We start from the raw sequence: 21,945 nt of genomic DNA, 5'->3' as shown, positions 1-21,945 counted from the left end.
GTTTTTTGTTTTTTTGTTTGCTTTGTATTTGCTGCACAATTTATGCAGTTTCTTGTGGTTGCTTAAATCTAGGGGCTAGGACAAGTCTAGGGTTCAGTTTTTGTTTGTTTTGGAGCTCGGAATTGGCTTCATCCGGCAGTCTACAAAATTGATAACGTTTTGGTTGGCCTCTGATTTCGCTCAGAAGGTTTCGCTCAATATCGCTATCGTTATGATCATCAGTTAGTGTATCTTTAGCGTCGTATAAACAAGGTAGTACTCGTATGTATAAAGGTAGTGATTCTTGTCACTGTGGAAGTGCACGTTAGTCCATCCGACTGTGATCCCGATTACGATCCGCATCCATCGGTCGCGTACTCTGATTGACTCTGTTGTCTGTTGTCGGCTCCGACAGTTTGACAAACTAACTTATGGCCTAATATATAACTCGTCGCAGCATCTTCGTTGCTTACATCTAATCGGAAATCAAACTAGATACGGATAGTGCTTTGGGCAGGCAACACAGCCAAAGCCACAGCCAGCCCACAGCAATTGCAGCACCACAGCTGCTGGCGGCAGTCATTCATCCTGCAATAGTTAATGTAGTTAGTAGGTGTCGCTATCGCTGAGGCTGCTCAGGTAGCTGCTTGCAGCTGGGGCACTCGACCCGCCGGCACGGTGACGCTTGCGCTTCACCTTGGTCTTCTTGCGACGCAGCATGGCTATTTCCTCCGCCTTGCGCTTGTACTTGCCCTGCCGCTTCTTCTTGCGTCCGTATTCGTCCGATTCGCTGGTGCTCGACTCCTCGTTGTCGCTGGAGTCCGACTCAGTGTCGCTGCTGGATGACTCCGATGTGGAGCTGTCCGACGATGAGGAAGATGATGTGCTGGAAGAGCGACGGCGCTTCGTTTTCCTTGTGCTACTGAGACTGCTGCTGTGTTTCTTGGCCAGCTCTCTGTTGGCGCCGCTGCTGCTGTCCGACTTACTGCTGTTCGTCTTGCCGCCGCCCTCAGAGCTCTTCTTGTGCTTCTTGCTCTTGCTCTTCTTCTTCTTGCGCTTCTTGTGCCGCACTGATTTTGTTTGTTTCGTGTCAGTGGCCTCCAGCGCCGCCTTTTTGTTCCTCTTCGAGCTGCTGCTGCTGCTGCGCTTCTTATCTTCTTTGCGTGCAGCACTCGTGGTCGTCGTGATTGTTGTTGGCGGCGGCGGCAGTGCAGCTGTCGCCTCGACGCCGCCTTTCAGCTCCTTGGCCCGCAGCTCAGTGAGCGGCGTCAGGTAGTCCAATTCGGAGTCGGAGCTGGTGCTCTCCACATCGAGCAGTATCTCCTTGTTGGGGTCTACCTGAAGAGAGAGAGAGCGAGGCAGGAGGCTTGTTTATTGCGGGCGGGGGGACAAAGGCAACGTTGCCAAACATGCGGCTTTTGCTTACCTTGAGAAAATTGCGGCATTGGTAAGTCAGGTGACCTGCGTAGCCGCATTTTTTGCACGCCGCTCGCAAGGTGTCCTTGTTGGCGTTGGACAGCGGAAAGTTCATCTTGTTTGCTGCTCGACTGCGCGCTACCAACAGTCCCTTTTGCGTATTTTTTCGCCTGTTTAGTTAGCGAACCATTTATTTTGCCCTCAAACTCAAATTGAAGATGACAGACCGTATGTCGATATCAATCAAACGATATCGATGTGCCGGCGCGGTATATCGCCATCTGTCTGCCAGTCAATCCACCTTGCACAGGTGATACATGACTATTACGATATTAAGCTGTACACAATCAAATACTTGATGTTTTAATGCAATTTTTTTATTTTTATTTCTACTGCCTTTATTCCAATAAAGGCACATTGCGCATTGATTGCAGCTTAATATATTTAGCTGTGGCGTTGTGACGTCATCACGATTGACTCCTTCACTTGTTTGCGCCACCTTCAGGCGATCAGCGCTTTCCCTTGTGCTGGCCAAAGATGGTGAAAGTGGGCTTATCGATAGTTTCGCAGCCTTTAGTTCTTGTAAAATTAAAATGCTTTAACTTACGGAATTTTTTTTTCTCACAGAATAACTGTAGTTGCCTCTTCACGTATCACGGCGCGTGGCAAATCGAAGTAACAGCTGCCCCCCCCCGTTTGCAGGTTTCAGGCCCACGACCGCGCTACACCATCCCCCACAACGCGTTCTTTCACCATTTTCGCACGCCCACACAAAGCATAGCACAGCACACGTAAAGTAGAGTACGTACGTACGTACATAGGTCGAGTGGCAAAAATTAGAGCAGAGCAGCGCAGCAGTTAGGAAGATGCAACAGAACGCGGCCAGCAATCCGTTTTCGATGGCCACCTACGTGGACCGGCCGCAGATGGGGCTGGACGTGGAGTTCGGCGCCGATCCAGCCAGCGGGGCAGCCTTCTTCCAGACCGATGGCCGCAAGCACGATGACCTCAAACAGATGCTGGACAGCAATAAGGACGGCCTCAAGCTGGAGGCCATGAAGCGTATCATTGGCATGATTGCGCGTGGCCGCGACGCCAGTGACCTCTTTCCGGCCGTCGTCAAGAACGTCGTCTCGAAGAACATCGAGGTGAAGAAGCTCGTCTATGTCTACCTGGTGCGCTATGCCGAGGAGCAGCAGGACCTGGCCCTGCTCTCCATTTCCACATTCCAGCGTGCGCTCAAAGACCCCAATCAGCTGATCCGAGCCTCGGCCCTGCGGGTGCTGTCCTCCATTCGGGTGAGCATGATAGTGCCGATTGTTATGTTGGCCATACGTGACAGCGCCGCCGATCTGAGTCCGTATGTCCGCAAGACCGCGGCCCATGCCATACCCAAACTGTACTCGCTGGACGCCGATCAAAAAGACGAGCTGGTCATGGTGATCGAGAAGCTGCTCTCGGACCGCACCACACTGGTGGTGGGGTCAGCGGTGATGGCCTTCGACGAGGTAAGCCGCTTCCTAATTCCAGTTCATGGCAGTCTGATGACTTTCCCATCACTGTGTGATTTCAGGTCTGCCCGGAACGCGTAGATCTCATCCATAAGAACTATCGCAAGCTGTGCAACCTGCTGGTGGACGTGGACGAGTGGGGTCAGGTGATAATCATCAATATGCTGACCCGCTATGCCCGCACACAGTTCGTCGATCCGAATGCCGACGAGGAGCTGCTCGACGGCGCCAGCGAGGCGCCGCACAATGAGAGATTCTACGACGAGTCATCGAACAACTCCAACTCCTCCAACAGCGACGACGGCTCCAGCGATGACGAGAAGACGAAATCGCGGCCTGCAAACAGCAGCAGCAACAACGGCGGAACTCCCAGCTCCCCCAGCAGCAGCTACCACATCGATGTGGACCACCGCCTGCTGCTGCGCCAGACCAAGCCGTTGCTGCAGTCGCGCAACGCCTCTGTGGTGATGGCCGTGGCCCAGCTCTACCATCATGTGGCGCCCCGCAACGAGGTGCAATTGATTGCCAAGGCGCTCATTCGCCTGCTGCGCTCCCACAAGGAGGTGCAGAGCGTGGTGCTCAACTGCATCGCCTCAATGTCCACCAAACGCAAGGCCATCTTTGAGCCACACTTGAAGTCGTTCTTTGTGCGCACCAGCGATCCCACGCACCTCAAGCTCCTCAAGCTGGACATACTCACCAACCTGGCGTCGGCCTCCAGTATCTCCCTGATCCTGCGCGAGTTTCAGACCTACATCTCCAGCAGCGACCGCTCCTTTGTAGCGGCCACCATACAGGCCATAGGCCGTTGTGCGGCCAGCATTAAGGAGGTAACCGAGACCTGTCTCAGCGGCCTGGTGCATCTGCTATCTAATCACGATGGTGAGTACCACGTACAGTAGACCACAGAGCTAGTCCCTAATCCCTAATCCCTTATCCCATCCATTCTGTTTACAGAGCATGTGGTGGCCGAGAGCGTTGTGGTAATCAAGCGTCTGCTGCAGACAAAGGCCGCCGAGCACTTTGAGATTATTACACAGATGGCCAAGCTGATTGATTACATCAATGTGCCGGCCGCACGGGCCGCCATCATTTGGCTGATTGGCGAATACAACGAAAAGGTGCCGCTGATTGCACCCGATGTGCTGCGCAAGATGGCCAAGTCCTTTGTGGACGAGCAGGATGTGGTGAAGCTGCAGGTGTTGAATCTGGGCGTCAAGCTTTATCTGACCAACCCCCAGCAGACCTCGCTGCTGTGCCAGTACGTCTTTACGCTGGCCCGCTACGACACCAACTACGATGTGCGGGATCGGGCCCGTTTCTTGCGCCAGTTCATCTTCCCGGCCAGCGGGGCCAGCAGCGTCCTCACGCAGAGCGCCCGCCAGGTGTTTCTGGCCAGCAAGCCGGCCCCCGTGCCGGAGAGCAAGTACCGTGACACCAACAGCTTCCAGCTGGGATCGCTCTCGCACTATCTGAATATGCCGGCCACGGGCTACAAGGAGTTGCCCACATTCCCTGCCCTGGCACCCGACTCGAGTGTGCGCAACATTCCTGGCTTTGTGCAGGAGAAGCTTCCCAACGAAAGTTCCCCACTTTCGCACTCCAAGTCCGCCTCGGGTGGCAGCTCTCAGGGTGGCAGCAAAGAGCAGCGCGAGAAGAGCTTCCTATCCGAGTCTGAAGACAAGTCCTCGGCATATTCCGAGTCCAGTAGCGGCAGCGGCAGTGCCACCAGTGACAGTGCCTCCAACTCTGATGACAGCGAAAGCAGCGACGACGAACAGCAGGAAAAGCAGAAAGCGAAGCCAAAACTGGTCAACAGTGAGCCGAAAAAGACGACCTCCAGAGCTGTGGAGTCAATAACGCTGATCGATGCGGGCGGCATTGAAGTGGATCCCGCCACCACGACCAGCAACAGCAACAACAATATGAATATTAACAATACCAATGCAGCTGGCGATTCGGGAACCTCAGACAGCGGGGAGTCCTCTTCGTATAGCGGCAGTAGCAGCGGCAGTGACACGGCCAGCGAAAATGAACAGGAAAAGCCCAAAAAGGAGGATAAACAGCAGCAGAAGCAGAAGCAGAAGCAGCAGCCATCGAAGGCAACTCCAGAGATTCTAGAGACAGCTACCAAGCAGACAAAAAGCAATCTGGACTTGCTACTCGATTTGGATGACATTCCGCCCATTGGTCCCGTGATGACGCCCTCGCTAGGTGGCTTCTTGACGCCAGGTAATCCCAATCAAAGCATAAAACATGATTTTCAACTTTGATCCTAACTGAATCTCCTTCGCCTGCATAGGTACGCCCCTGATGGGCGGCCAGTCTGCCCCTTTGCAGCCGCAGCATTCCCGCAATCGGATCGAGTTGGTCGGACCCTCGCACATCGAGTTCAAGCACAAGGAGCTCCTGAACAAAGTGAGCGGCCATGGCCTGCAGTTGGCCTACCGCTTCACGCGTGCCCCCCACCTGTACTCCTCGACCATGTGCTCAGTTGAGCTTCAGTTCCAGAATCGCGGCGAGAAGGAGATCGCCAGCATCCGGCTCGGCCAGCTGACGCTGCCCGCGGGCATGCAGCTAAACGAATTTAATCCCGTGACGTTGCTGCAGCCGCAGCAAATGGCCAGTGGCATACTGGGCGTGGACTTCAATGACTCCACGCATGCCATTGACCTGGAGCTACTGTCCAGCGCTGGCAGCTCGCGGGTGCAGCTGAAGCCGCCGGTGGGAGAGCTGGTCAGGGCCGTCCAGATTGGGGAAAGCTGCCATCGCGAGGAGCGTGCCAAGCTGCGGGGCATGAACGAGCATCAGTGCGAGCTGCGCGGCATCCAGCGGGAGATGATCGATGTCGCAGCGCTCAAGCAGAAGGTGTTCGAGTGCATCAATGTGGCCCACACGCACAGCTCGCCCACCGCCCAATTGCACTGCTTTGCGGGGCAGACGCTCAGCTCGAAGAGCCTCGTGCTCCTTACCCTTCACTGGCAGACGGACGAGGCACTCACGCTGCTGGTCAACTGCGAAAAGATGGTCATCGGCTCCATGGTACTCAACGAGCTGCGAAACGCCCTACAGCTAAGCTTTGCCATGTGAGCAGTAGCGTCCAGCACGAGAATGAGCGAGATGGCGATGCATGCCGAGCGCTGCGCCAATCTGGGCAATCGAGAACAAATGATGAAAGCCTCTCACAACGTAAACCTAAGCACTCAACTAGCTACACATCTAAAAAACAAATGTCATGATGATGATGAAGATTCTATTGCTTTTACTATTCCTATATACAACAAACAAACAAACAACAAGAACTTGCGACAACAGCAAATAGCAGTGGACTCCTTGCTGATGCCAGATGCTAGATGCCAGATGCCAGATGCCTGCTCCTACTAATCCACTTTTCCCCTAGATATACATATATGCGATGTGCGAGTGTGTGTTCTGTTTAGCATGAACGTATGTATGTATTTATGTCGCTTGTGTCCTTCACTATATATATATATATATTTGTACTATATACACGTGTATGTCCATCCGTACATGGGATACACTTTTACTTGGATCGTACTCTCTGGTACTCGTACTCGTACTCGTAACTCGTGTTTGATGTTGTAAATCTGTTGCCTTCGTGCTCTATGCGGCCTTCTTCAAAACGTAGCAAAGACAAACGAATATCGAATCTATATACATATATTATTCATACTATTATATACAGCGCAAAAACTGAATGAAAAAATGAAATGAAATTAAATTAAATGAAAAACATAAAGAAAGAGTAATAATAAATTTACCAAATGTTAACGCACACATCTGCCTGAGAAACAAAACAGAAAAGTGCAACCAAATGCCATGGTGTAAATATTGTATAACAGCATTTTGCGCTTCGTGCATTCTCAGGCATTCTCTTCTGCGGCATTCGCTTGTGCGTCTCCGATCGCTCTCTGTGCCGTGCACTCTCCATATTCTCCCATGTAGTAAAACATACAAGCGAACATGTACATGTGCATGTATTTATGTTTGAAATCGGACTTTTATTTACATTTTTTTGTATTTTTTCCTAAATCCGTTGTATTAAACTTTAATTTATTACACTTTTAGGGTACAAATGAGCTGAGCGGGGGAGCATCTCTCACAATCTTTCATATTGGAGCTTCTATGAACATCAAAGATGAACGGCTGATGGCCAAGATTATTTGCGCTTGCGGGTGGTCTTCTTGTCTGCAGCCTGGGGCGTTGATGTGGCCTGGGCCACCAGCTTACTAGTCGAAAAGCTATCTGGCAGTTTGATTTTTATTAGTGCAGCGCCCTTCCCCTTCTTACTCTGAGGCATTTCGAGAGGGTCTTCATCTTTATTATCTTCATCATCTTCATCTTCTTCATCATCATCATCTTCAGCTTTTTCATCATCGTCATCATCGTCATCGTCTTCATCATTATCAGACACCACCTCAGTAATCATTCTCTTAATGCGCTTTCTGGATGGTCCGGCCATCTCTAAAGCGCCTAGAAAAGCAGGGGGTTTTTCGGCCTTTTCCATAGCGGCTAGAACTGCAGCGGCAGCGGCTGCTTTGTTCGATGTGCTAGTCACTGCAACGGCGGAGGCAGATCCATCGTTCTTCTTCATCTTCTTTCTAGGCTGCAGTTGGAGCGTAACGGAGATGGCATATACTTATGTAGAAGAACTTAGGGGAGAGGATTGATTTTACTTACTTGATTTGTTTTGCGCTCTGAAGCCTTCGCAGGCTTTCCCCTTCCTGTTGCAGGTGATTTTGCGCGCCGCTTCGCAGCTTTCCTCGGATTTGGGTTCTCTTCCTCGGAAGAGACTTCAGGGACTTCCTCTTCATCTTCTTCTTCCTCTTCCTCTTCATCCTTGGCTTTTTTATTACTCTTGGCTTCTTTCTTGCCCTTTGCTTTTTGCTCCTGTTCCTTGGACACTTGAGCATTCATTTTTTCCTCAGCTTTTCGTTCATTAATTGTGGCTTGCGAAAGCTTGAATGAGCGTTTAAGCTGCGTCACCTGACCGTCGGTCACGCCCTGCTTTAGCCTCCTGTGCACCAGCGAATTGAAGCGCCGCTCGTTTGCCACCTCATGGCCATTGCTCTTGAGGTACTTCACAATGGCAATAACCGAAGATCCGCGTTTATTTTTCAGTTCTTCGATTGCATCCATTGCCATCTCGATGACAGTGCGCCGGCGCCTGCCCCGTATTGGCTTTGATGCTGGGACCTTCTTTTCGCCATCTGATGGTGGAGTGGGATGTATTGGCGAAGATCGAGCCTCTTCATCATCATCGGTTTCGTGTATAGAATCCTCCTCCTTCTCCGAGTGATAGCTCTCTGCCGGAGCTTTTGTCCCTCCTACGGCGCCCTCTTCATTGTCGGTTTGCACTGGGTTTTCTGCATCAGTTGTAGACCCCGAAAATGACCCCTCCTCGGACTGGGTCTTATTTTGTTCGGGAACTTCGGTGTCACTTTCTTCGGTAGCGCTACTCATCTTGATTCTAATTTTGTTTAACAATTACAATAAATTCACAGACAACCAAACAAGTCGAACATTCAACAATCATTAAACTAATGGCGCGTTAATGCCAGTGATCTACAGTAAAAATGCAAGACCAAAGAAGAATACGGACAGAAAGAGAGAGAGACAAACTGGAAAAAAACGGTACCTAGTCACAAAATGTGAACATTCATAACTGTAAATCCAAAGCGAGAGCACAGCTCATTGCTTTTAGTGGGACAGTAAGTAACATTCTGCTTTCGCACTCACTCACTTACTTACCCGTTGTTGCCTCCCTGAACTTTGAAGCGAGCTTTGATATCTGATGGGAGCTTTTCTCTGACAAGTGGAGCTTAAAACTTACATGGAGTCCACTTATGATTATGTTTTGGACCTCAAATACATAAATATGTACACATACACTAATATGTACATATGTTGTTTGTACCTACATATGTATGTACAAATGTATGTATTTATGTATAGTTAGACTTGCTTTTAGTTTCTTTCATTTCGTTCATTTATCGCTATGCATAAGTATTCGACTGAGGTGCGGCTGCATTCCCGCCCAGAATCAGATAATCGAGAGATCAGTTTTGGGTTGCTTGCTTGGTTGGGTGAATGGAGTGCGATGTGTGTGTGTGTGTGTGCGCCTGTGTGGGTGCACAGTCTACTCCGCTGTGACATTAATTCCGTACGCCTTTCTTCCTTCCTGCTTTGCTTGCGGCACCTCTCCATTCTCCACTCTCCACTTTCATGTTCACTACTGTCCTGTGCTGGATTCTGTTTGTGTTTCGATTTTTTTTTTGATTACGCCATTATTATTTAGTTATACATATGTACATATATACATATGTATGGATTTGCAGTATATACATATACATACATACATAAACATATGCATATATGAATATCTGTATATTATATACCTGTGTTCGTTTGTGTCTGTGTGTGTCTGTATGGCCCGATAGCTAAAGCATTTTATGTGTGTGTTTTTATCGACTCTGCTTAGTGGATTGAACTGCAGCTTCGTCTAAGGCCGGCGGCAGGCAATGCTCTCCCCGTGCTTAGAGTTTCTTATACCAATATAGATAGTGTTCACCGTCCTCGACCATTAGCTCATCAACACCTGAAAAGAAAGCAAAAGAGCAATAGAACAAGAAAAAGGGAAAGGGAAATGGAACATTATTGAAGGCTCCATCCACACACTTACCAACAGGCGCAATAAGCTGATTCCCAGGCGTATTATTGGGATCCGGTAGCTCGGGCAATCGGTAGAGCAGCCAGTAGTGGTACCTAATCGGGATTGGATTGGATTGGATTGGATGTTCTCTCTCTAGCTTCTCTATCCATACTCACCCTCGCGGCTCCTCCTTCTTGCCATACAGTGTGTGCACGTAGTGGCCATTGGGCCATTCGCGCGCCTCGAAGATGAATCTGTGATAGTCGGGAGAGAGACAGAGCATACGAGCTTAAGAGCATCATTCATTACTGATCTTTCAGTTCAACACTCACCTGGGATCCATTTCGGCCGCCTGGGTCATGGCCTTGAAGAAGCTTGTGTTCTTCGGGGAGACCAGGGACAGGGAGAAGGCCTCGCTCACATTCGAGCCCACCCAGAGCGTGTAGGTGTACGAGATGTTCTTCGCGTCTGACTCCTCGGCCGAAGAGCCGTAAGCTCGCTTCAAAGTTCAGGGAGGCAACAACGGGTAAGTAAGTGAGTGAGTGCGAAAGCAGAATGTTACTTACTGTCCCACTAAAAGCAATGTGCTCTGCTCTCGCTTGGGATTTACAGTTATGAATGTTCACATTTTGTGACTAGGTACCGTTTTTTTCCAGTTTGTCTCTCTCTCTTTCTGTCCGTATTCTTCTTTGGTCTTGCATTTTTACTGTAGATCACTGGCATTAACGCGCCATTAGTTTAATGATTGTTGAATGTTCGACTTGTTTGGTTGTCTGTGAATTTATTGTAATTGTTAAACAAAATTAGAATCAAGATGAGTAGCGCTACCGAAGAAAGTGACACCGAAGTTCCCGAACAAAATAAGACCCAGTCCGAGGAGGGGTCATTTTCGGGGTCTACAACTGATGCAGAAAACCCAGAGCAAACCGACAATGAAGAGGGCGCCGTAGGAGGGACAAAAGCTCCGGCAGAGAGCTATCACTCGGAGAAGGAGGAGAATTCTATATACGAAACCGATGATGATGGAGAGGCTCGATCTTCGCCAATAAATCTCACTCCACCATCAGATGGCGAAAAGAAGGTCCCAGCATCAAAGCCAATACGGGGCAGGCGCCGGCGCACTGTCATCGAGATGGCAATGGATGCAATCGAAGAACTGAAAAATAAACGCGGATCTTCGGTTATTGCCATTGTGAAGTACCTCAAGAGCAATGGCCATGAGGTGGCAAACGAGCGGCGCTTCAATTCGCTGGTGCACAGGAGGCTAAAGCAGGGCGTGACCGACGGTCAGGTGACGCAGCTTAAACGCTCATTCAAGCTTTCGCAAGCCACAATTAATGAACGAAAAGCTGAGGAAAAAATGAATGCTCAAGTGGCCAAGGAACAGGAGCAAAAAGCAAAGGGCAAGAAAGAAGCAAAGAGTAATAAAAAAGCCAAGGATGAAGAGGAAGAGGAAGATGAAGAGGAAGTCCCTGAAGTCTCTTCCGAGGAAGAGAACCCAAATCCGAGGAAAGCTGCGAAGCGGCGCGCAAAATCACCTGCAACAGGAAGGGGAAAGCCTGCGAAGGCTTCAGAGCGCAAAACAAATCAAGTAAGTAAAATCAATCCTCTCCCCTAAGTTCTTCTACATAAGTATATGCCATCTCCGTTACGCTCCAACTGCAGCCTAGAAAGAAGATGAAGAAGAACGATGGATCTGCCTCCGCCGTTGCAGTGACTAGCACATCGAACAAAGCAGCCGCTGCCGCTGCAGTTCTAGCCGCTATGGAAAAGGCCGAAAAACCCCCTGCTTTTCTAGGCGCTTTAGGGATGGCCGGACCATCCAGAAAGCGCATTAAGAGAATGATTACTGAGGTGGTGTCTGACGATGATGAAGGTGGAGAAAAAGATGAAGATGATGATGAAGATGATAATGATGTTCTTCGGTCACGCCCTGCTTTAGCCTCCTGTACACCAGCGAATTGAAGCGCCGCTCGTTTGCCACCTCATGGCCATTGCTCTTGAGGTACTTCACAATGGCAATAACCGAAGATCCGCGTTTATTTTTCAGTTCTTCGATTGCATCCATTGCCATCTCGATGACAGTGCGCCTGCCCCGTTTTGGCTTTGATGCTGGGACCTTCTTTTCGCCATCTGATGGTGGAGTGAGATTTATTGGCGAAGATCGAGCCTCTCCATCATCATCGGTTTCGTATATAGAATTCTCCTCCTTCTCCGAGTGATAGCTCTCTGCCGGAGCTTTTGTCCCTCCTACGGCGCTCTCTTCATTGTCGGTTTGCACTGGGTTTTCTGCATCAGTTGTAGACCCCGAAAATGACCCCTCCTCGGACTGGGTCTTATTTTGTTCGGGAACTTCGGTGTCACTTTCTTCGGTAGCGCTACTCATCTTGATTCTAATTTTGTTTAACAATTACAATAAATTCACAGACAACCAAACAAGTCGAACATTCAACAATCATTAAACTAATGGCGCGTTAATGCCAGTGATCTACAGTAAAAATGCAAGACCAAAGAAGAATACGGACAAAAAAGAGAGGAAAAAAACGGTACCTAGTCACAAAATGTGAACATTCATAACTGTAAATCCAAAGCGAGAGCAGAGCACATTGCTTTTAGTGGGACAGTACTCACTCACTTACCCGTTGTTGCCTCCCTGAACTTTGAAGCGATATCTGATTGGAGCTTATCTCTGACAAGTGGAGCTTAAAACTTACATAGAGTCCACTTATGAATTTGTTTTGGACCTCAAATACATAAATATATACACATTCATATGTAGATCTTTGATACTTGCTACTTACATTTGGTAAAGGATTTTGTTGGTCAAAGAATACGAAATTGGTTTTAGTTTTCAATTATTTGTATGTTTATTCACGGCTTGTTCTTTGTTTGTTGCTTTCTCCACTCATCACCAAACATAATCGAATATAATGTAATATAAGAAGGCAGCAGGGCGTTGCGTTGCATGCAGTTGCTGCTGTTCGTTTGAACGAAATTCAATAGTCCGTATGTGCATACACAGTAGATCATGGATCATACATGGATCGGGGGTTGGTAGTACGTAAATAACACATTTCTCAAATCCTAAGCTGCTTTCTCTGCCTGTGTCAGTGTGTGTGTGTGTGTGTGTGTGTGTGTGTGGGGTCCAGATGTCCGAATATCCGGATTTCCCGGAGTGTTTGTGCCTGCGTTTAGTGTCTTAAGTTGTGAGGCGGGGGGGTATACTGCACAATTAAAAAGCTCAATTTCATGCTTATTATATAAACGATTTTGGTTTTGATCGCTAGGTTAGTTTGGTTTGAGTTTTGGTTTTGTTTTAGTTTTGGATTTGCTACTGCACTCAAAAAAACCCCATTGATTCAAGTAGTTCGAGTAGTTAGTTATTAGTAGTTGTAGTTGAGTTTGAAGTGTTACGAGTAGAGGCTAGGCTAGGTTAGGTTCGGTTAGGCTAGGCTTCTTCTTATTTTGTTTTGCTTTATTGCATTCAAGTTAAGAGTTTAAAGGTGCTTTTCGACGATGCATCGGTTTCACGGCAGCGTGTGTAAGTGCGACAATCTCATTTCACGCATACAATCTCAAAGAAAGCTCTACGTGCATCCGATGCAATTGACTAAAACCACCTTAACGAGCGAACGGCTTAAAGATGAAAGCTCGAAACAATGAGTGCTCTTTCTTGATCGTATTTATCTCTCGTTCAGTGTAGCGCAAGTATGATGTGGGAAAAAGTGTGCATTTATGCATACATATGTGAAGCTAATGCGTGATAGTTTGGTGAGCTATGTATGTATATGAGTAGAGTAGGGATAGTATGGAGATATTTGTCGGTTACTTATGGTTATGTATGTTATCATGTATATGTATGTATGTGTGTATGTATATGTTATGTTTGTGGGTATGTCGCATGTATTGCATTGTATTCCGGGGATTGTATGTATAGTCTCGACCAGGCATAGAGCGTTTTGTATAGGTATACTATATAGTGTGGTATTATCGTTACCTCCTTGTATGAATTCATACTCGTACACACATATGTATGTATGTATATTTATCATATGCCGCAGCCTTCGATTTGCTTCACTTCTATGTATGTATGTATATAAAACTAGTTTGTTTTTCATTTTCATTTTTTCCATCATTTTGTGTTTCTTATTTTACTCTTTTAAATGTAAATGTATATGTATGTAGGTATGTATATGCCGTGTATGTATATATCGATTTATGTAGGTGTGTATGTCTAAGGATGATTTTCAATCACTTATTGTTACGTACGGTGTTTGGTATAACATGCTTCTTGCTTGGACTAGCCGAACGAGAGGGCCTGGACCGGCTCGCAACTTCTATTCAGGCCCTCGTCTGTTCGTTTCTTTGTTTGCTCGCTCATTTCTACCCGGTTTCGTATTCATCTTCTGTTCTTCTCTTCGTCTCTCTATTGTTCTTTTCTTTTACGGTTTTACTGTTCCAATAACATATCTGAAGCTTGCATGGGTATACTACGGCTGTGGTGGTCTGGGGGCCTGGGGGTGTCCGGTGTTTCTGTTTTGTCTTTCAGCGTGTAGAGCAACGAAATTTGTTGCAGCGATTTGCAAGCGAAGCTTTACGGGGCTGGTGGTGGGTAGAGGCGGGGCCTAAAACGGACGGATTGGTACCGTTGTTTCGGTTAACCGTTCGATGCCTGCTGCTGGTGCATTACATACATATGTAGATACATGTGTGTACATATGTACTAATATGTACATATGTTGTTTGTACCTATGTACATATGTACAAATGTATGTATTTATGTATAGTTAGATTTGCTTTTGGTTTCTTTCATTTCGTTCATTTATCGCTATGCATAAGTATTCGACTGAGGTGCGGCTGCATTCCCGCCCAGAATCAGATAATCGAGAGATCAGTTTTGGGTTGCTTGCTTGGTTGGGTGAATGGAGTGCGATGTGTGTGTGTGTGTGTGCGCCTGTGTGGGTGCACAGTCTACTCCGCTGTGACATTAATTCCGTACGCCTTTCTTCCTTCCTGCTTTGCTTGCGGCACCTCTCCATTCTCCACTCTCCACTTTCATGTTCACTACTGTCCTGTGCTGGATTCTGTTTGTGTTTTTTTTTTTTTTTTTTTTGATTACGCCATTATTATTTAGTTATACATATGTACATATATACATATGTATGGATTTGCAGTATATACATATACATACATACATAAACATATGCATATATGAATATCTGTATATTATATACCTGTGTTCGTTTGTGTCTGTGTGTGTCTGTATGGCCCGATAGCTAAAGCATTTTATGTGTGTGTTTTTATCGACTCTGCTTAGTGGATTGAACTGCAGCTTCGTCTAAGGCCGGCGGCAGGCAATGCTCTCCCCGTGCTTAGAGTTTCTTATACCAATATAGATAGTGTTCACCGTCCTCGACCATTAGCTCATCAACACCTGAAAAGAAAGCAAAAGAGCAATAGAACAAAAAAAGGGAAAGGGAAATGGAACATTATTGAAGGCTCCATCCACACACTTACCAACAGGCGCAATAAGCTGATTCCCAGGCGTATTATTGGGATCCGGTAGCTCGGGCAATCGGTAGAGCAGCCAGTAGTGGTACCTAATCGGGATTGGATTGGATTGGATTGGATGTTCTCTCTCTAGCTTCTCTATCCATACTCACCCTCGCGGCTCCTCCTTCTTGCCATACAGTGTGTGCACGTAGTGGCCATTGGGCCATTCGCGCGCCTCGAAGATGAATCTGTGATAGTCGGGAGAGAGACAGAGCATACGAGCTTAAGAGCATCATTCATTACTGATCTTTCAGTTCAACACTCACCTGGGATCCATTTCGGCCGCCTGGGTCATGGCCTTGAAGAAGCTTGTGTTCTTCGGGGAGACCAGGGACAGGGAGAAGGCCTCGCTCACATTCGAGCCCACCCAGAGCGTGTAGGTGTACGAGATGTTCTTCGCGTCTGACTCCTCGGCCGAAGAGCTCAGGCCAAATGGCACCGCCAGCTTCGGCTCACCGTTCTCTGTGCGGCGAAAGTGAGAAGGAGGGAGAGGAATGGGGAATGGTAATGGGAGGAGCTTTAGCAGGAGGAGACTACAAATTGGTGAGCATCGCCGCTTACCCGTTGGATCGTTGCTCTCCCGTATCACATGATCGCACTGGAGGGCGCGCACAGCGCCGAGTCCCTTCCAGCCCAGGGCCAGAATAATGTCTGCGGTGAGTCCAACACCGATGTCAGGTTCCTGGCCATCCTGAAGCGGCTCCTCGCTCCAGCCACCGTCGGCCCGCTGTCGGTTGAGGATGTAGCGCGAGGCGGCCGTGCGGTTCCAGTGCCCGGCCGGATCGTACTCCAGATCCTGCAGCGCCTGCATGGCCAAAGCCGTGCTGCGCAGCGATCCGAAGCTGCCGCGCTGGTCCTGCAGGCTGGCCAGGCCGCGGGCGGGCCGGCGTACAAAGTGCTGCAGATGGCGATGTCGGTGATCGGTGACGATGCACCGCAGCGCCAGTATGACCATGGCAATGGCATCAACGCTCTGGTCCGTCACACCGCTGGCGATGTCCAGGAGACGACGTATCTGCCGCTTCCGCACATGCGCCGCCGAGCTGCAGGCGGACAGGGTCGTCAGGGCGAACTCGATGTCCTGGGCCGGCTCATGGTGCTGCAGCGTTGCCACCAGATCGTGGCCGTGGAAATGCTTGGGGTCCTTGCAGAGGGAGCCCAGTGCCAGCACATAGCGCGCCAGCTTGTCCAGATTGAGGGGCTTGGGCAGCGTGTGGTGGCGGTCGAGCATCGCCAGTATCTCGATTTCCATTTCCTTCACGGACAACGTGTCCTCCAGCTCCTGGATCACCTGCATGTGTCCATCGGCACTCTCGTTGGGGTCCCGGCCGCCAGACAGCTCCTTAGCCAGGATCACCACATGCGTGTCGTTGCCCCAGCCGTAGTCCGAGGCTCGCTTCTCCTTCAGCCAGTCGAGGGCTCGTAGTATGGCCTCCTGTTCGCCCTTGTTGGGGCTCGCCGAGCCGATGATCTCGTGCTGGTGCGGATCAGCGCCTGTGCCATTGGAGCCAGGCCCAGCCGTGGGTGGGGGTGTCGCCCCCTGTTGATCCTGATGTGCGCTCGCCGTTGTCGTTGTAGGGACGCTCTGGCTGCTATTTGCGTTCTGGTTGCTGTTGTTCTCGTTGTTGTTGTTGTTGCTGTTCTGCTCATCACTGGCATCGTTGTTGCTGCTGCTGTTGCTGCTGCTCACCGTCAGATTGTCAAAGTCCGTGGCTATCACGGCGGACGCCGTACTGGAGCTGGCCGTGTTAGCTGCAGCAGCCGCAGCAGCGGTGGAGGCAGTGACCACGCCACCGTCAGAGACAGCGGCCGGGCCAGGTCCAGGGGCAGGGGCAGGAGCCGCTGCCAAAGTCACATTCTCCGTCAGCATTGACAGCGGCAGGCAGCCGACAAAGAAAAACAAGAGAGGCCAGAGCAGCGGCAGCGGAGGCGATGACATCCTGGTTGTGGAGGGTCTGCAAACGAAAAGAATAGAGGGAGTTCCACTTGTTATTCCTTTGCTGTGCTCTCTCTCTCTCTCTCTCTCTCTCTTGCCAGATGAGGGTGCAGCGAGCAGACAGAGGAGGGCGGAGGTGCAGGCGTTGCCTTGAACTCAATTTCCAGAGCTTTGTGACTCACGTCATGCAATTTATCGATAAGCGCTAACAGCGATCGATATGCAGGACATGGCACAAAGGGGCATCACAATCACAACAGCAGCACCAGTCACTCACTCATTCAGCCACTCAGCCACTGCTGCTCCCAGTGCCCCATCCTTCAACCACCATCCATCCACCACCCTCATCACCCATCACTTAGTCATCAAATTAAATAAATGCAAAGACTAGACAAAGTCCTTCATTTCCTTCTTGTTGCTGTTGTTGTTGTTGCTGTGGTGTTCGTGTCGCTGTGTGCGTGGGGTGGTTGGGTGTTGAGGTGGTGGTTGAACTGGGCTGGGTAGTGGCTCTGCGGTAGTGGTGCGGGTGCGAAGCAATGCCATTCAATTGCCTCTGACAATATAAAAGTTGAACAAAACAGCAGGCTTACATAATAATACAATAACAACAATCGTGGTTCGGGTCCTGGTGGGGCGGAGCGGAGCGGGGCGGGGGCTTTGCTGCTCCGATTGGCGACTGACGACAGCCGTCTGCTTCTTTCCTTTCGGACCGGACGAAACTCAACGAAATCGCTATCGCAACCGCCTCAAGTCCTGCCTGAAGGGAGAGAGTCTTATCCTTTGGGTTCCAGCTGCTCGGATGCTGGGGGTAGGCACACTTTCTTGCTGCGGTCCAGTCTCTGCTTTTTGTTGCCCCTGCTGCTGGGGAGGAGTCCCTTCCCTGCCTGCCTTCCTGTGCGTGCGTGTGTGTCTGCGTGCGTGTGTGCTATTCGCCTATAGTATCCTTTTTTTCGGTCTTTCTTTGTTCTCGAGCTTTTGCCAAGTACACTTTTGGTTTTTCAAATATTTTCTTGTTGGGATGTTTGGATGGGGGGGTCGCGGGCTGGCCAGCAGCTCTCTCACTCGCGTCGTGCTTAGCACTCGATTTTTATTTGGCGAACAGGATTTGGGAATTCAATAATTTTCCGAGTGACCGCGGAATAATCGATAGAATATACCGTCGGGGCCTCGAAAATATACCGAAATATACCCTTGCATTTTCAAAATATACTGTAAATATACCGTGAATCTTAAATTATTTTCTCGATTTTGATGTTCTATTTAATATTACTAGCTAGTTAGGAGTCTCCGCGCTAAAACTATAATTTTATCCAATTTATCAATCAATTCTCCACAAGAGTGTCTAGTTTTCACCACTTAATTTTCTTGGAATTAAGTTTAAAACTAAAAAGGTCAACGAACAAACATATCATTAAACGTTACGTGAGAGGGAACGGAATGCAACGTCATTTGACAATTTGCTGCTTGTCAACAGAAAAGTATAGCACAGTATGAGCATTTGTATACCCTATTTCCATTAATTAATATTAACATTTAATTTGCAAAGCTGCTCTCAAACATTAATAATGACTTTATCTTAGACTGACATGTCATAGAATGTTTTTGCATTAATTAGAGCCAAAGATTTCCATTATTTTCTCAATTCGAGGATATCCTTCCCGCCAAGGGTACTAAATGTTGCTCATTCCAGAAAAATGTTGGGTAACAGTGCTGCTAAGTATTCGCAGCATGTTGGTCATTTTTCGCAGCATGTTTCTGGTCCATAAAAATTATGTTGTCAACGGTAAAATGCGTAAGTGGTGATGGAACTCAACGTAAGTAGGGATGGAATAAAGACTCATTGCTGCTTTGAAAATTCCCATGTTGCGAGAGAGAAATATCCCTTCAAAAGAGAGAGAAAATTTTCTTCGGAGAGAAAGTCCTGGAGGGATACTTAAAAAACATGCGTATGGGAGTTTGGATACCCTATATTATTGAATATACTTTAAAAATGGAATTTAAATGTTAAGCACTCGATTTTTATTTGGCGAATAGGATTTGGGAGTTTTTCTGTTTGGAATTCAAAAATTTTCCGAGTGACCGCGGAATAATCGATAAAATATACCGCACGGCCGTCAGAAATATACCGAAATATACATTCTCATTTTAAAAATATACCATAAATATTACGTACATTTTAAATAATTTTTCTAGATTTTGATGTTCTATTTACTAATACTAGGTAGCTAGAATTATCAGCGCTAAAACTACAGTTTTATCCGACTTATCGATAAATTTACTTAGTGCCGGGTATAAAAGTTGTGACGCGTAATAAGCGTCTCACACGTCCCTTCTCGTTAAAGTTCGGTTATTGACTAAATATAATTTCATACATTGCGGCTTTTGTCAAGGGGCATTCCGTAAAAAAACACAGATGGCGCCACCTGAAATTACATAGTACATGGTCTACGCCGATACGTGGCGCAGACCAGCTTGCAGTGGCTCATGAAGGATCTTCCTTTTTTCGCCCACAGTCGGCCTTTTTGTGAGTTTCGACAAAGACGGGGATGTTATTCAATTGAGAATTTAAGCCAGGGTGACCTTTTACGATGAATTTTGGATATTTTGACTACGTAATTGTTTTCTTTGTATATTTACACCGTAAATACATACAAAAAATTTATATACAAATACATCGTAAAATAAATACATGCAAATACATAATCGGTACATACTGGTATATTTAATAAATTTCATCCGTCTATTAAGGTATGTATATTCAATAATATAGGGTATCAAAACTCCCATACGCATGTTTGGGAAAAAAAATAAAAAAAGCTGCTGGACGGAGTGGGGGTAGCCTCTGGCAATTAATTTCTTAATTCTGGCTATAATAATGATGCAATCTAATCTCAATTCGGTGATCTGATGGATATGGTGTTAGTTTTCTTATATCCCCAAAGGGTGGCTGCAGCAGATTTTCCTTTGTGGGGGCGGTGCGAAATTTGTAAATACACTGGTATCAGTGTGAGCATGCAGCAGTCTGGAGGAAGAATTTGATGGATCTAGCTTTTATAGTCTCTGAGAACTAGCCGTCAAACAAGACGGACAGACGGACGGACAGACGGACGGACAGACAGACAGACAGATATAGACTCGGCTATTGATGCTGATCAAGAATATATATTTAGATGAGGATAAGAATTAAAGATGAGTCATACAAATCAGCCAATATTGTGGAGAACTGAATGATGATTCAAACAAAATTACAGTTTTAAAGCTGAGAGTCCTAACCAGCCGATAATATCAAACAGAAGAGATCAAAGTCGAGGAAAATGATTTAAGATTAATGGCAATTCGAATACCATTGACAACTTCAACTGGACGCACTCCCACTCAGTCAGGGCCGCTAAGTGTCTCTCTCTCTTTCTTTCTTGCTGAGCCCAGGGGATGGATAGGCTGGCATGGGCTTTGTTTCGTCCGTTTTCTGGGCAACAGTCAGTGAGCGAGTTGTTATGTATCGCTCTTTATTTTGTAATTTGATATAGTTCTACGCCGGCCGCAAAAGCCGACAATCAAAATGCCGCCGCCAACCGCCAACTGTCGACGCCAAATGGACGCCGTTCGTTGGCCGACAACTTGGCCGTGGCCCCTGTCCTGATTCCGATTCTGATTCAGTCTCAGCCTCAACCTCAGCCGCTGCCTCAGCTTCAGGTTCAGCTGATTGCCTATCGTTTGATCCTTGTGCTGGTCCTGTTCCTGCTGCTGCTGCTGCTGCTGCTGCTGCTCCTCTTATTGTTGTTGTTGCCATCAGCCAGCAATTAAAAGAACAAGCATCCATATCGGTTACCTTTGCCGAAATGAAATCAATATAGGGAATCCAATGCGAACAAAGCAAGGAAGTTGGCCGCCTCTGCCCCTGCCCCAGCCCCTGCCCCAGCCCCTGCGCCTGCTGCGGCCACCGTCAAGTCCTGTGAGAGGCCATTGTGCAGTTATGACAGGCGTCCCCCTTTTTGCCGGCATTTTAGCGCGATTTGTCCTCGCCGTAGCATAATACTGGGATACATACACACATACACACAGCACACCCACAGATAAATATTCGTATAGAGGAAGTTCTTTGATTGCCGCACAATAATTATTCGTATACAAACAGAGGTGACTGCTAAAATACAATGCAAATGGGAATGACTTGGGAAACAGAGAGCAACAAACTCTGGGCCCACGTTTATATTGCTGGCTCAACTAACATTTCCCCTTTGGGGTCTGCTCTAATATCATTTCAGCCCCGACGTCGGCCACTTCAAAGCGTCGCTGTGGAGTAAGGGTTGGGGGGTGACTGAGCTTTTTCCGATCCCCTTGGCCATCCGTAAATGTCCGTCCGATGCTCTTGCATGGATCCTCTGTCCTGTGTCGACTTTCTGAGCTGAGCGACAGCTGCCGCAACACCTTGTTCTTGTCCCCCACGCACAATTTGAGACGATTGAGGATTGATGGGAATCAGCTGCGTACAGGAGCTGTACAGGAGACCCTGTGCGTAATCCCATCCGCAAGAGACAACTCTTTCGGGATCGGAGTCAGAGTCGGGGCAGTGATTCTATCTACGAGTGCGAGTACGAGTAAGTGCAGCTACTTAGCTTCTCGGCTTAGCTACAGCAGCATTTAGATGGCAAATGCGAGGGCGAATCAGATATCGCATCAGGGCTCAGTTCAGTTCAGTTCAGTTTAGTTCAGTTCAGATCTGATGGTGGGATTGTAGGATTGTGTCGGTGCCAGACAATTGTCCTGGGGGAAATTGTCTGTTTCCGTAGCCGCCGCCGCAAAATCTCAAAGAAGGATGCGGCGCATGTGCACCTTTGAGGGAACGAACTGCCGGTGGGTGCCGGTGGCCCCTGCTC

At 48.1% G+C, this 21,945-nt stretch overlaps 6 protein-coding genes across 7 annotated transcripts; 2 read left to right on the top strand and 4 right to left on the bottom strand.

Annotated features, from left to right (window-relative positions):
• Nucleotides 1–21: 21 nt before the first annotated feature.
• LOC117897352 (protein SREK1IP1) lies at nucleotides 22–1,645 on the bottom strand. Of its 2 annotated transcripts, XM_034806145.1 has the most exons (3): nucleotides 1,406–1,645; nucleotides 676–1,317; nucleotides 22–567 (listed from the first exon to the last, which is right to left on the bottom strand). In XM_034806145.1, the coding sequence occupies exons 1-3, from the start codon at nucleotides 1,508–1,510 to the stop codon at nucleotides 559–561; spliced, it is 756 nt and encodes a 251-aa protein (XP_034662036.1). In that variant the 5' UTR covers nucleotides 1,511–1,645; the 3' UTR covers nucleotides 22–558. The 2 variants fall into 2 exon arrangements, with proteins under 2 accessions (XP_034662036.1, XP_034662028.1); XM_034806137.1 differs by having other exon boundaries at nucleotides 22–1,317; nucleotides 1,406–1,644.
• A 283-nt stretch (nucleotides 1,646–1,928) lies between these two features.
• On the top strand, nucleotides 1,929–6,612 carry LOC117889622 (AP-3 complex subunit beta-2). The gene is made up of 4 exons (XM_034794070.1): nucleotides 1,929–2,903; nucleotides 2,969–3,788; nucleotides 3,864–5,138; nucleotides 5,209–6,612. The coding sequence occupies exons 1-4, from the start codon at nucleotides 2,262–2,264 to the stop codon at nucleotides 5,994–5,996; spliced, it is 3,525 nt and encodes a 1,174-aa protein (XP_034649961.1). The 5' UTR covers nucleotides 1,929–2,261; the 3' UTR covers nucleotides 5,997–6,612.
• A 294-nt stretch (nucleotides 6,613–6,906) lies between these two features.
• Nucleotides 6,907–8,640, bottom strand: LOC117889625 (DNA ligase 1-like). Its single transcript, XM_034794072.1, has 2 exons — nucleotides 7,608–8,640; nucleotides 6,907–7,533 (listed from the first exon to the last, which is right to left on the bottom strand). The coding sequence occupies exons 1-2, from the start codon at nucleotides 8,388–8,390 to the stop codon at nucleotides 7,087–7,089; spliced, it is 1,230 nt and encodes a 409-aa protein (XP_034649963.1). The 5' UTR covers nucleotides 8,391–8,640; the 3' UTR covers nucleotides 6,907–7,086.
• A 258-nt stretch (nucleotides 8,641–8,898) lies between these two features.
• Nucleotides 8,899–10,030, bottom strand: LOC117889627 (uncharacterized protein CG3556-like). The gene is made up of 5 exons (XM_034794074.1): nucleotides 9,912–10,030; nucleotides 9,756–9,833; nucleotides 9,610–9,692; nucleotides 9,326–9,525; nucleotides 8,899–9,179 (listed from the first exon to the last, which is right to left on the bottom strand). Exons 1-4 carry the CDS (start codon nucleotides 9,938–9,940, stop codon nucleotides 9,464–9,466), a joined length of 252 nt encoding a protein of 83 aa, XP_034649965.1. The 5' UTR covers nucleotides 9,941–10,030; the 3' UTR covers nucleotides 8,899–9,179; nucleotides 9,326–9,463.
• A 319-nt stretch (nucleotides 10,031–10,349) lies between these two features.
• On the top strand, nucleotides 10,350–11,559 carry LOC117889626 (histone H1.4-like). The gene is made up of 2 exons (XM_034794073.1): nucleotides 10,350–11,170; nucleotides 11,245–11,559. Exons 1-2 carry the CDS (start codon nucleotides 10,394–10,396, stop codon nucleotides 11,542–11,544), a joined length of 1,077 nt encoding a protein of 358 aa, XP_034649964.1. The 5' UTR covers nucleotides 10,350–10,393; the 3' UTR covers nucleotides 11,545–11,559.
• A 2,817-nt stretch (nucleotides 11,560–14,376) lies between these two features.
• On the bottom strand, nucleotides 14,377–18,157 carry LOC117889623 (uncharacterized protein CG3556). Its single transcript, XM_034794071.1, has 7 exons — nucleotides 17,659–18,157; nucleotides 15,694–17,087; nucleotides 15,399–15,594; nucleotides 15,243–15,320; nucleotides 15,097–15,179; nucleotides 14,814–15,013; nucleotides 14,377–14,663 (listed from the first exon to the last, which is right to left on the bottom strand). Exons 2-6 carry the CDS (start codon nucleotides 17,069–17,071, stop codon nucleotides 14,952–14,954), a joined length of 1,797 nt encoding a protein of 598 aa, XP_034649962.1. The 5' UTR covers nucleotides 17,072–17,087; nucleotides 17,659–18,157; the 3' UTR covers nucleotides 14,377–14,663; nucleotides 14,814–14,951.
• Nucleotides 18,158–21,945: the final 3,788 nt, after the last annotated feature.

Source organism: Drosophila subobscura, chromosome A, assembly GCF_008121235.1.
Source record: "Drosophila subobscura isolate 14011-0131.10 chromosome A, UCBerk_Dsub_1.0, whole genome shotgun sequence".
Taxonomy (NCBI): domain Eukaryota; kingdom Metazoa; phylum Arthropoda; class Insecta; order Diptera; family Drosophilidae; genus Drosophila; species Drosophila subobscura.
This window is presented reverse-complemented; position numbering and strand designations above follow the sequence as displayed.

What these genes read in the sequence shown, in the direction of transcription:
- LOC117897352 (XM_034806137.1), bottom strand. Translation starts at nt 1,510, where the DNA reads ATGAACTTTCCGCTGTCCAACGCCAACAAGGACACCTTGCGAGCGGCG. An exon ending in AATGCCGCAATTTTCTCAAG is followed by an intron (nt 1,318 to 1,405) that starts GTAAGCAAAAGC and finishes CTCTCTCTTCAG; the next exon opens with GTAGACCCCAACAAGGAGAT.
- LOC117889622 (XM_034794070.1), top strand. Translation starts at nt 2,262, where the DNA reads ATGCAACAGAACGCGGCCAGCAATCCGTTTTCGATGGCCACCTACGTG. An exon ending in CGGTGATGGCCTTCGACGAG is followed by an intron (nt 2,904 to 2,968) that starts GTAAGCCGCTTC and finishes GTGTGATTTCAG; the next exon opens with GTCTGCCCGGAACGCGTAGA. An exon ending in TCTGCTATCTAATCACGATG is followed by an intron (nt 3,789 to 3,863) that starts GTGAGTACCACG and finishes TTCTGTTTACAG; the next exon opens with AGCATGTGGTGGCCGAGAGC.
- LOC117889625 (XM_034794072.1), bottom strand. Translation starts at nt 8,390, where the DNA reads ATGAGTAGCGCTACCGAAGAAAGTGACACCGAAGTTCCCGAACAAAAT. An exon ending in CAGAGCGCAAAACAAATCAA is followed by an intron (nt 7,534 to 7,607) that starts GTAAGTAAAATC and finishes CTCCAACTGCAG; the next exon opens with CCTAGAAAGAAGATGAAGAA.
- LOC117889627 (XM_034794074.1), bottom strand. Translation starts at nt 9,940, where the DNA reads ATGACCCAGGCGGCCGAAATGGATCCCAG. An exon ending in GCGGCCGAAATGGATCCCAG is followed by an intron (nt 9,834 to 9,911) that starts GTGAGTGTTGAA and finishes CGACTATCACAG; the next exon opens with ATTCATCTTCGAGGCGCGCG. An exon ending in AAGAAGGAGGAGCCGCGAGG is followed by an intron (nt 9,693 to 9,755) that starts GTGAGTATGGAT and finishes AATCCCGATTAG; the next exon opens with GTACCACTACTGGCTGCTCT.
- LOC117889626 (XM_034794073.1), top strand. Translation starts at nt 10,394, where the DNA reads ATGAGTAGCGCTACCGAAGAAAGTGACACCGAAGTTCCCGAACAAAAT. An exon ending in CAGAGCGCAAAACAAATCAA is followed by an intron (nt 11,171 to 11,244) that starts GTAAGTAAAATC and finishes CTCCAACTGCAG; the next exon opens with CCTAGAAAGAAGATGAAGAA.
- LOC117889623 (XM_034794071.1), bottom strand. Translation starts at nt 17,071, where the DNA reads ATGTCATCGCCTCCGCTGCCGCTGCTCTGGCCTCTCTTGTTTTTCTTT. An exon ending in GCGGCCGAAATGGATCCCAG is followed by an intron (nt 15,321 to 15,398) that starts GTGAGTGTTGAA and finishes CGACTATCACAG; the next exon opens with ATTCATCTTCGAGGCGCGCG. An exon ending in AAGAAGGAGGAGCCGCGAGG is followed by an intron (nt 15,180 to 15,242) that starts GTGAGTATGGAT and finishes AATCCCGATTAG; the next exon opens with GTACCACTACTGGCTGCTCT.